Source organism: Ovis aries, chromosome 22, assembly GCF_016772045.2.
Source record: "Ovis aries strain OAR_USU_Benz2616 breed Rambouillet chromosome 22, ARS-UI_Ramb_v3.0, whole genome shotgun sequence".
NCBI classification, from domain to species: domain Eukaryota; kingdom Metazoa; phylum Chordata; class Mammalia; order Artiodactyla; family Bovidae; genus Ovis; species Ovis aries.
In genome coordinates this window covers 18,254,407-18,266,448 of record NC_056075.1, presented here as the reverse complement: position 1 = coordinate 18,266,448, position 12,042 = coordinate 18,254,407, and the positions used below count along the sequence as shown (strand labels likewise).

Sequence of the window (12,042 nt, the reverse complement as noted above, 5' to 3'; positions counted from 1 at the left end):
GAGTGTGTGTGTTCAGATTTTGGAGACCTGGCAGGAAGGGAACTTAGAGGGCGCTGAGCCTCCCCATCACCACTGTAGATTTTGGCCCTTGGTGGGAGAACCAGCTCCAGGAGTGGCTGTCCCCACCCCCACCCCCCATCCCCGGCGCCGTGAGAAATGCTTGTGAAGTTCGAGGAGCCCCCAGAACACCCCAAGAGGGGCCCAGGGTGTTTATTCCTGCAGCTTTAGGAAATCCAAGGGTTTCTTTTGGTTTATCACAAACACCCAGACGCTGGGGATCAGATTCTTGTTTCCTGAGAGGATTCAAGAAATCCTGGTGTGTTTTTGTTTTTTCCTCGGTAATTTTGCTTTAGAGGATTTTCTCCAAAATCTTTTACCACCGAGGTTTTCCTTTCAGGTTGAGACCACACAGGAACAGATGGGAATCAGGGCCATTTGCCACTGGAGTGTCTTTCTTCCTGGTGAGAAGGATCGGGGAGGAGGATGGATGCAGACTCATTTTGGAAAAGGGCGGACTATCTCAGGGCATCTGCAGCATCTGGGGGTCTGCAGGGCAGGAGCAGCTGGCTCTTCCCTGCTCAGCGTGGTCCAGCTAGGCCAGCACCAGCCTTCTAGTGGGGCTATGGTCCTTGTGGGAAACAAAACACCACCAACAGTAGTAGTAAGAGTAATCACATCAGGCAATATTGATGGAGAGAGCATTTATGTACACCAGGCACTGCTCTTGGTGCTTTAGAAGTAGTCAAGTCATTCATTTAAACCTCACCACATCTCTAGGAGGTGGGTGTTATCATTGTCTTCATTTTACAAATGGGAAACCTGAGGCACAGAAAAGTTGAACTTTGTGCCCAGGGTCACACAGCTAGCGATGGTAGAGCAGGAATTTGAAGCTGGATAATCGGGCTTTGAAGCCTGAGCTCTTAGCCACCTGACAGTGTTGCTTGGGTAGAGCCCATGGTCTTATCATAGGGCCCCAAGATGTCCTATCTAAGTTGTTCTCAGCTCTGTCCAAGGCACGGTTGCTCAAGGTGAGGAGTGGGGTAGACAGAATCCAGCAACGCAAGACGTTGTGATGAAGGGGAAAGAGCTGGACGTGCAGTGGCCTAGGTGTGGTTTGGTCCCAGCCCCACTGCTTATGAGCTGCGTGGCACAGGGGAAATTTCATCACCAATTTCTGCCTCAGTTTCCTCATCAGCAAGATGGAGAAAACATGATTCATCTCGTAGGCTACTCTGTGTGGTGAGATGAGATGAAGTATGCCTAGAGGTGGCTCAGAGCCTGCACGCAGAGGTGCCCAGTAGAGAGCAGTGCTGGATGTGGGCTCTGGTGGCCGGAACCTTGCGGAGCCCAGGGTAGCGCTGCATCCTAACTTCTTCCTGAGAAGCGAGGCTGGGAATTGCCCCCAGAGGGCTCGCCCCATTTGGCTGCTCTGGATGCAAAGGTCTGAAGGTCACAGTAGTTTCTCTGTTTTTTCCCAGGCGGCTTGCTGGGGAGGGGTCTCCATGGCAACACTCAAGGACCACCTGTTATAGGAATCAGGCACCGGCAAAAAATGACCTCCTTGCCTCATTCCAGCAGCCTGTGCGGAGGGTTCCAGGGGACGTGGCCTTGCCAGGCTGAAAACTCAATCCTGGTGGGCCGCCCGATTGAGGGGAGAGAATGGGGACAGTGGAGGCCATTCTGTCAGGCTAAGTGGCCATTATAACTTCTTAGGCTGCAGCCCGGGACCTCGAGCCCGATGAGAGCCGCGCCTGCCTCGCAGGCTGCCTTCTTGAGGGCTCTCCTTTGAGAAGAGGCACTCAGTTTGACTCTGGGTTAGAGAACGAGGCTGATGGGGGAGGCCGGGAGGGGTGGGTGGACCTCTGTCCACGTTCTTGCCTGGAAGCCCCCAGCAGGGCCTCCAGAGAGAGGCGCTGTCTGCTCTGCTGTCTGCACCACTGTCCTCTGCCTGCCCCAGGTCTTTTCTGGGCTGGGAGTGGAGGAGGGGTGCAGGAAGTGAGGAGGAGAGGCTGGAGTCCACTGATGGCTGAGGAAGGCGCCCCAGAGTCTGCTCAGTGGAGCCTGGTGGCGAAGGCGAGCAGAGAGGCAGACAGATGCCAGCATCACCAGTCCCCTTCGATCCTCCTCCACAGCCTGCCTGTGTGTGGGAATTCCATCCTCAGGGATTCTAAGCTCCATTTGGGCTCTGCCTGGTTCAGACACGTCTTAACATCTGTCTCTGCTTCATTTTGCCGTCTGTGAATTGAATAATTATTGTGGTCAATTGCCTGATGAACCATGGTTGCTATGAGGAGGAATGAGTGAATGATTGTAAAATTGAACAGATTTCTCATGGCCTTTGGCTGAGTAATTCCGTTTCCAGGAACGTATTCCTCCCAAATGCCCACTGAACTTTATGTGGTATTATTTATTATTGAGCAATATCAAAACAGCCCATGTGTTCCAGTAACAAGTACTTTACTTGATATATCCAATGAAGGGGATCCTTCATTTCAATCAAAATCATAAGTGGAGATTGAGCAGGGAATGACATTGTAGAAGATGTGTATACCATTTACGTCTCACTCACTGTTGTATCTTTAGAACCTTGCAAAATGCTTTGTGAATAGCAAGTCTTCAAAAAAATATTTATCAAATTATCTCCACAATATAAAACTTATATCCAAAGGCTTGAGAGAAAATATTCCAGAATATTAACAGGGGGTTCTTTCCGGCTGATGAGCTTATGTATGATTTGAATTTTTTCTTTATTCTTCAGGAAATTGAAAAAATTCAATAAAGTACACATATTGCTCTTATTTTTCAGTGCCATAACTTGCCTATTTTGTTAGCTTAAAAAAATATAGATCTCTTAAAAATTCAAACAATGTAGAAAAAAGGAATGTGGCAAATCGCCCCCAGCAAACTCATTCTCTCATATCGACCTCTACTTATAGCCTGTGAGTTTTTACATAAGGGGGCTCAGGGCATGCAAGCTGTATTGAAGCCCTTTTCCCAAGTGCCGCATCAAGGGGACTTCCCTGGTCAACACAAAGGAATCTCTGCCATTTTCAGTGGCTGCAGGGCATTCAGTTTCACAGAGGCACTGAAACTTAACGAAGTGCTGCTCTGTCGCCCTCCACTTAAATTTCATATTTTTGTGCTTATAATCAAAGCTAACATAACTTTACAATCAAAAACCTTGAGGTTTGGGGTTCAGGGATGAAAGTTTCAACAGTTTCCCCCCTTAAAGGAGGCGACCAGGTTTCAGGGCTTCAAGAAGACATTCTCATTGTTTGAAGCAGAGTCATGTTACAGAAGGAGCAGCAAAGAGAGGCTCAGAGATGGCTGTTTCAGGGGAGAGTGCTTAGTTCAACGAAAAGAGTCTTTTACTTTCAAAAGAACTCGGCTCGAGTGGAGAAGGCATCCCTAGCATTTAGAGAGGGAAGGGTACCTTGGACAGGCCTCCAGCCCCTCAGAGAGATCCTGTTAGAAAAGAGGTAAGGAGCAGGGAACGAGTTTTTCCAGCTGCTCTGAAGGATCAGGAGCCAGGCTCAGGGGAAGGACAGAGAGAGCGATGGGTTGAATGAATTACTGGCTTGTCAACCTGGGGAGAGACCCTGGCCTGGTGGGAGGAAGAAGCCCGGGCTCCAGGGTCCGATGACCACGGGTGGGGATCCCTGCTCTTCCATCACCAGGTGTGACCTCGAGAAGGTACCGCACCTGAGACTCTCTCTTCTCATCTGTAAGACACAGTGACTGCCTTCCAGCGTCTTGTGAGGGTGCGCACAAAGCCCAGCTCCTGAAGTGTGTGGAAACCAATATCACCTTCTTTTTGGTGGAAGCAACTCTAGAACATCACACTTTCAAAACACTTTTAGGAAAGGGAACTTGGTGTTTTCCAAAGTAGCTTGGACTCGGGTTGGGACAGTGGCTACAGCTGGAACCTTTGACCAAAGTTGGTAAATGAGGAGACTGAGCTGCGGGTAACCCTGTGTGTGTGTGTGTGTTTGTGCGTACATGCGTGCACGTGTGTCGGGATGAGTGCTCTTGGGTTGTTAAGTGTGTCAGGGACCATGATGATGGTGAGAAGGAGGAGGAGGCCGTGTGACAGGGAGCACGGAGCTACACAGGAAGACAGGTTAGGTGTGAAAGTGACAGCTGGGTTTGGAGCTGGGCCTGAGTGAGAGTCTGCTGTGTGTGGCTCCGTGGACGAAGTCTCTTAGGAGTGGAGTGCCTGACCCCTGGAGTGGCCTTCCTTTCCGATGCTGGACCGGGTTCCCGTGAAGAGGAATGGCCTGCAGAGGCTGAGTGAGCTTTCCTGGGAGGCTGGGTGAAAGGGGGAAGGAGGTGAGGCCAGCCGGCCCCTGAGGTGGGGTCCATGTCCAGGGTGCCCAGGGTGTGATTGGGGGGCCGAGGGAGGAGCATGGCCTTGGGAGGGAGGAAGAGCTGGAGGCCAGGACGGTGTGAGGGGAGGAGACGCTGTAGTCCTGGGATCGGGGCCCCTGCCTGGGCCTTGTCCTCCTGTCCCCTCTGCAGGACTGGTCTCAAGCAGCTCCTGTCTGGAGCCACGCTGGTTCCCTGTCTGTCCTCTGCTTGCTTTCTCAGGCCCGCTTCAATCGGGACCCACCTTCCCCCCATCCTGCTTCCCAGGGCTCCCAGCCTTCAGCGTCTCCTCCCCTGACAGCCGCCCATTCCGGATTTCGCCTTCCCTGGAATGTTCGCTCCGTCTCTCTTGCGGCGCCTCTGCCTTGTCTTTGGGGCCTCAGCTTGAGTCCCACTTGCTCAGCTCCTTTAGTGTCAGGGCCCTCTCTGCTGTCTCCTGCTCTGAATATGGATGACTCGTGGGGGCCAGGCCCACCAGGTGATGGTAGTGGTACCCCCAAAGAAGCCCTTTCCACGTGTGGGCCACGCTCTTTACTTGTTTATGCCTTATTTTAATCCTGTGAGGTAAACAGTTATTATCCCCAGTTTACAGACGAGGAAACTGAGGCTCAGTGGCGATTCTGCCTGAAGAGCCTCTCTAACTAGCTAATTTCCAAGTTCTTTCCTGTGTGAATGTCTTGTCTTTTCAGTGAGACTGAGCTATTTCAAGGCAAAAGGCATGTTTTAGGGTTCTGGAGCACTCCCAGTAGTGAGCCTGGGCCCTGAGTGTTCCTATTGGTTGAACACCTGCTGCAAAGAGGTCTCAGTTTATTTTTAAAATTTTATTTATTTATTTATTTATTTATTTTTTGGCTGCCCTACTCAGCATGCGGGACCTTAGTTCCCTGACTGGGGATTGAACCCATGCCCCCAGCAGTGGAAATGCAGACTCCTAACCACTAGACCACCAGGGAAGCCCCCCAGCTTGCTAGGACAACATAGACTTGGGGTCCCGGAGCTTGGCAGGAAAGCACGCAGTCTCATTGGTGAGATGACTGACTTGAGCCACGTGGAGAGGCAGCCTGGAGCTGAGCGCCGGCCTGAGGCCCACCGTGGGCAGCTTACCATCTCCTTCTCTCCTCTCCTCCACCAGGGAACTCAATGGCAACAACATCACTCGGATCCACAAGAACGACTTCGCGGGACTCAAGCAGCTGCGGGTGCTGTGAGTCTGAGATGCCGCCCCTTGCAGCCTCTCTCCTGCCCTCCCCGCTCGTGGTGGTCTCACGGTAGAGCCCTGGCTGTGGACTGAAGGGCTGTAGGCCAGCGGGGCCCCGCCCCTGCGTAGTCAGTCTTGGGGTGACGGGAGCAAGAGGTCGAGGTGCTGCCGAGTCCTGACCCAGAGTGGCCGCGGCCTCACACATAGCTGAGAAAACTGGCTGAGGAGCGGGCACCAGTGGACACTGCCTGGCAGGGCCTGTGCAGATGGGTCTGCCTTGTCCATTGGCTGGCTGCTGGGGTGAGGCAAGACCAGGTCTGCTCAAGCTGCCATAGCAGAAGGCCACGGACTGGCTGGTTAAACAAGAGAAATTAATTTTCTCACAGTTCTAGGGGCTTAGAAGTCTAAGGCCAGGATGCCATCGGGGTTGGTTTGGGGAGGCCTCTGCTCCTCAGGTGGCCTTCCCTGTGTGTGTGCACACAGACATCTCCGTGTCTCTTCTCATGAAGACACCAGTTCTGGCAGACTAGGCCCTCACCCTTAGGACCTCATTAAGCGTTCATTCTGTACCTGAAGGCCTTACCTCTGAACAGAATCCCAAGAACTTCCGTGTGTGAATTCTGGGGAGGAGAATGGCCCTATGCAGTCTATAACAGTCTCCGCAGCTCTTTTGAACTTGTGCCCCAGAAAGACTTCCCAGCGAGGCCACAGACCCCTTGATTTGAGGAGGAAGTTACGGGGGGCAGCTGAGGACAGAGGCGACCCCTTCAGGTGGCTGGCAGTGGCAGACATTGGAGGTGGCAGGTATGGCTGTGTTGGGCTTGGCCACCAGCCAGCAAAGGAGTTATCCATGACACCTGCCTTGTCAGGCTGGGCAGGGGTGAGGAGTGAGGGGAAGGGGTGGATCTCTTTACCTCTCCTGCTCGGAATGTCTCAGCCTGCAAACGCAGGTGTGCAGGGAAGAACTGCGGTTCTTTATTTTCTCTACTTCAACTCAGTTTCTGTTTTGAGCCAGTTTCAACATCCCACCTGGCTGGCAAGGAAATTCATTATGGCCCTAGGGTCCCTCATTCTCTACTCCCAGGGTGATACAGGGGTCCTGGCCCTAGCTCTTTCAGAGCGACTGACTTTGTGGCTTCAAAGATCTTTGGAGGAGCTGGTGAGCCTGCGGTTGATCCTCTCTGGGATCATAGCTGTCTATCACTGTGGAAAGGGTTTCTGATTCTCCAGAACCCCTGACTCTGACCCCTTCCCAGGCACCTTCCAGGCTCCAGGAACCTCCTCTGAGTCTAGGGAAGCCCCCTTTCCATCTTGGTGTTACCCCTCCCCTCCACCCCGCCCCCAGCCTCCAGCGTAACCTCCTCAACAGCCCAGGTGTTTGGACACAAAGCAGAGGAAGAGAAGTGTCTGGTAGCAGCTGCTGCCCCTGCCCTGCCCCAAACCTCATCTGAGGCCCTTGTGGGACCCCATAAGCCACCTGCTTGAGGGGAGTGGGGGGGAAACATGGGAGAAAGACATACTCGATGAGCTCAGAAATTACCGTGCAGCAAGTGATCTGCTGGTGAAAAATGCTGCCCTGTCAGCCAGATGCTCTGGGTTTCAGGGCGCGTTGGCGGTGAGGAGGGGCAGAGTTCCCCCGAGCCAGGTGGTTCAGTTGGCAGCAGATGTGGCCAGGCGGAGTGGGGGCGCTGGCAGAGGGGGTGTCGTCAGCCAACTGCAGAGTGTGTTTGCTGCATGTGTGGGCTGCGCCCAGTTGGCACAAGTTCCCTTCCCCCCGCTGCTGGTTGGTTCCCCCTGCTCTGCCCTGTGGATGTGTGCCCTCTGGGCCAGAGAAGGGCATACACACCAGGAGTGCAGAGCTAGCCCCTGCTGTCTGGGCGCTGGCTTCCCTGAGCTTACCTTTGGAGCAATGGCCTAATGCTCTGGTTCCCCATGGCCTTTTGCCATGCTAACAGCTTCAGAGGGTCAGTACTGGTCAGGGCTGGAAGCACAAATTGCTGAGTGTGCTGAGGAGCCTGTGTTGGAAATTTGCGGAGCTGGGGAGAAGTGTTAACTCAGGCCAGAGGTCAGGAATGTGCGGTCTCCGGCACTGTTCCTATTTCACTCCCTCGTGCCAGCTATTTCTAGGAGTCCTTGTCCACCGCCCTGGAGCTGTCCTTGTCTCTTTGCTTCCCCAGGCAGCTGATGGAGAACCAGATTGGAGTGGTGGAACGGGGGGCTTTTGATGACATGAAGGAGCTGGAGCGGCTGTGAGTATCCATGGGTGCTGGCTCAGGAAGGTGGTGGGGGCTGGCAGAGGGGACTGCAGCAGGTTGAGCCTGGTGGGAGGAGCCAGTGCTGCACACCCAGCCTGCCTTCTGCCTGCAGATGGGGGCTAGGGGCAGCAGCGGCGTGGAAGGGGTCGCAGCGTCCCTGTGAGATGATGGTAAAGACGGCTGGAGAGGTCCCTACCCCACGTTCTAAACACAGCAATCTCTGCTGTTTTTCCCTGAAAATACATCATGGCAAAACATCCACACAGTATAGAGGAAGCAAACTTCCTTCCTATAATCTTATACCCCAGACGTAACCAGTCATTGATTTGTGTGGCTTTAAAGGAAGCACTGGTGCCCAGGGGACCAACTGCAGGGACGCCCCAGGAGCAGTGTCTGGGGTGCTTGGGGCCACAGCACAGAATTGAAGGTGGTATTCTCTGATTTGCATCCTTTGTTCCTTTGGGGGCTTTTGAGTTTGAAAATAGTTCTTGATCAATTTTTGCATTTCAGATTGGCAATAATGAGGAAAAAAAAAAGGAATGTGGTATGGATGAGGTGGAGTTGGCCACTGGCCTCATTTTTCTGCTTTGGTTTGGCGGCAAGTGTCAAGAGTTCATGCCTTTTGAATCAGAGAGTCCATTTTATTTTAAGGAAATAATCAGAAACAGGACTAAAAATAGGTATATCAGGGTATTCACTGCACATTATTTAAATATAATAAAAGTTGGAAACAGCCATTCTGGTGGAGATGTAAGGTATAAAATCACATTTTTGAAGAACTGTTAAGGCCATAGGAATGTGTCCACACTTAATATAATGTTAAGTGGGAAAGGGAGGAAGTGACTTTTATTTAAATGAAATCAACTTGTATGTGTGCAGAATACAAGAGGAAGAAAATGATTGAGATTGTTAACTCTCATTACTTTGAGTGGTGGGATAACAGCTAACTTTAATTTTATTCTTTGTGCTTTCCTTTTTTGTGGATTTTTTTTCCCCCAATGAGTTTATGATGATAATTATAGCTTTTATCGATTGCCTTACTCTATGCCAGGCACCAAGATAAATACTTTGTCCTCCAATAGCTCATTTAATCCTTAAAACAACACTGTGGTCAGCGGTGTCATTCAGATGAGAAGCGGAGGTGCACAAAAGTTAAGGCACTTGCCTTATTAAATGATTATTAAGTGATTAAATGCAGAAGAGGGGATTAGAATCCAGATCATTTTGCCGCCAAAGCCTGAGCTCTTAATGGCTGTAATTTAACACCTCACTTTCCTCTTTTACTTCAAAGAAAATGAGGTATTAAGTAAATGGAAAGAAGGTGATTGTCTCATTGCTTTCCTGTAGCCTGGAGAAAAACCAAGCTGAACTTTTTCTTATCCAGGTCTAAACCCGAGCCATAAGGAACCCAGAGCTACAACAGATATTTTGTCCCAGGTTTATTTTCTTTCCAAGGCTCAAAGCAAAAGACATGCTCATGGCCTTTCTGTGTGGGGTGATTTGGTCCTTACCCATTTCAGCTCTGGCTCCGAGGCTGCCATGCCCTGCAGGGGGAGAAGAGGTGGGCGGGAATCTAGGCAGGACTGGTGGCCCATGCCACACTGCGGCTGACACCCGAGGGTGGGCAGGAGCCTCTTTTTCGAGTCATGACGTGTAGCTGGAGACCTTTGTCCCTTCTCTCCTTCTCCTATTCTTTTTTCCTGGGTGAGTCACCAGCAGCTGCAGGGCGGGCTGTTCCTGCGGTGTGTGACAGCTCTGTCCCTGGGGAGTCCAGCGCCGGCTATGGATGGCCCACACCCTCTCCTCTGACTTGTTGGAGACCAGTGGTAGATCAGTTAATCATAAAAGCTGGATAAAGTAGGGAGTCATGGAAACTATCCATTTGATGTGAAAACTTATAAATGTGCATTTAGTGACCTGGCTCCCTTTTTATTTTCAATTTTTGCCAATGTCTTACTTTTTAGTTTCTCTAAGGAAGAGTGAGATTTTTAGAGGGCCCTTGGAAGCAATCTGGTTGGAAAATTGTGAATTTCTTTTATGACCTCCTCCTGCCATCCCCCCCAGTCTTTTACCCAACAACTCTTTAATTAGCATCTTTCGTTACAGTGATTCTTTCCAAGGCAGCCAACCAGCTTTTCTAGAGATGACTCTCTTTTCACACTAGTGTTTCATTTATCTATGTAATCATCATTCATTTATATAATTATAAGTACCTCTGGCATAAGCAGGTTTGGGAACAGACACAATTGGTTCTTTTAAGTAGTTACAGACTTGAGCGCAGAAGCACACTCGGGTGGTGCTGCTGGCCGTGAGGATGGGTGGGTCACTGGGTTTGGTTGTTTGATGTTGAAGGGGGCAGAGCACTCAGTCACTCCGAGTGGGCTGAGGGGGAGGAGCATGTGTAATGTGGGGTGGGGGCCACGGAAAGGTGGGCTTCAGAACCCATTTCTCCCACTCTGTGGTGACTTGGGGGAGTCATTCACATCCCACTTTCCTCAGCTATCAAAGAGACAGCTCAGCCAGGCCTACAAACATATTCTCAGAACCTGAGAGCCCAGCCACGTGGTGAGATGGCGATAGTCAAACCTTCTCCGGGGTCATTTCAGGGAGGAGATGGGAGGTTACGTGCACGCTTTGTACTCAAAAGAGAGAAAGTCATCCTTTCCTTCTGCCTCCCCTCCGATGCTAAGGTGGTGCCTACAATGCATTTATCCCAGTGCCTGGCACAAAATGAGGCTGGTCGGGGCCTTACTACACTGTCATTTTTCTTAGCTTTCTGCAGGTCACTCCGCATGCTAGGTCCCTCCTTTGGTATCCTTTGATTTTCCACTTTAGCAGTTGAATGTCTTTTTCTTTTAAGTGTTTTTCAGAAACTGAAGCCAGGAAAGTGAGCAAGTCTTGGGGGAAAACAAAACAAAACAAAACCTAGTGATTACCATGCAGTGTAAATATAGGATTAATTTGTTGGACGAGCTTAAGGAAATTGGAGCGATCTCATATCTACTCCTGTTGCTTTAAGGATTACATTGGTGGTCCTTTATTCCCCCCAAGGCAATGATGTGTTTCCCTAGGAGCCTACCCTTTAGAGTAAACTTCTTCCAGCTGGTCTAAGATCGTAACTCTAACTGTCCTGTGTTGGAAAATGGTACCTTTCTCACACGTCAGATGAAAGGTGACCTCCTAGGAGGTAATCACAGACCAATGAGACTGAGCTCGTCAAATTATATTTCCTCCTCCCTCACAGCAGAAGAAAGCTTTGGCTCAGTTGGTTTATCATCCTCCAGAGCTATTAAAGGAGATGGTTGTGGGAAATTCAAAATAGATGGTAAACTAGGGGCTCCCTGGTGGCTCAGTGCTAAAGAATCCACCTGCCAGTGCAGGAGAGGCAGGAGACTCTGGCTTGATCCCTGGGTCAGGAAGATCCCCTGGAAGAGGGAATGTCAACTCATTCCAGTATTCTTGCCTGGAAATCCCATGGACAGAGGAGCCTGGTGGGCTACAGTCCGTGGGGTTGAAAAGAGTCAGACACGACTGAGCGCCCACACACAGTAGACTAGAGGACGGGGGCTGCATTTGACACCAGTGTTTCTCAGCCCTGATGTGCTCTCAGATCCCTTGGGGATCTGGTTGAGATGCAGAGCCCGAATCAACAGGTCTGGGGTAGCCTGGGACACGCCTCTCTCACCAGCTTCCTAGGTGATGCCCCTGCAGGTGGTCCACGGACACAGCGTGAGTGCCGAAGGTTCATACTTTATAGGTGTCATCCCCCCCACCTCCCACAGCCCCTGCTGTTGGGCAGGAATCCTGCACTCCAGTCTCAGAGAACTGGTCACCGAAGGTGTCAAGATGAGTCAGGTTAAACTTCACTGCCTTCCTCACACAAGTCTGAATAAGGCCACATTCCAGAACCAAACTTCTTACTCCTGCCTATGTCTATAGTACTAAATAATCTTCCAGCTATAGAAGAATTAGAAATGATGGACATACTAAAAGTAACATAATTAAAAATAGATTTGTCATTCTCTCTTGTCTGGCCTGGAAAAGAAAGCGAAAGTGTGAAAGTGTTAAGTCACTCAGTTGTGTCTAACTCTCTGCGACCCCATGGACTATAGCCAGCCAGGCTCCTCTGTCCATGGAATTCTCCAGGAATACTTGAGTGGGTGGCCGTTTCATTCTCCAAGGGATCTTCCCGACCAAGGAATCGAACCTGGGTCTCCTATTTTG

The 12,042-nt window shown here is 50.8% G+C and overlaps 1 protein-coding gene across 2 annotated transcripts in view; it reads left to right on the top strand.

Annotated features, from left to right (window-relative positions):
- SLIT1 (slit guidance ligand 1) overlaps positions 1-12,042 on the top strand; it is a 174,502-nt gene that overhangs the window by 14,489 nt on the left and 147,971 nt on the right. The window contains exons 2-3 of one of the 2 annotated variants that reach the window (XM_027960261.3): positions 5,498-5,569; positions 7,741-7,812. In XM_027960261.3, coding sequence (XP_027816062.2) covers positions 5,498-5,569; positions 7,741-7,812 — 144 coding nt within the window. Of the gene's footprint in view, positions 1-5,497; positions 5,570-7,391; positions 7,528-7,740; positions 7,813-12,042 lie in introns of those variants that run through there. The other variant, XM_042239098.1, reaches the window with a different exon arrangement.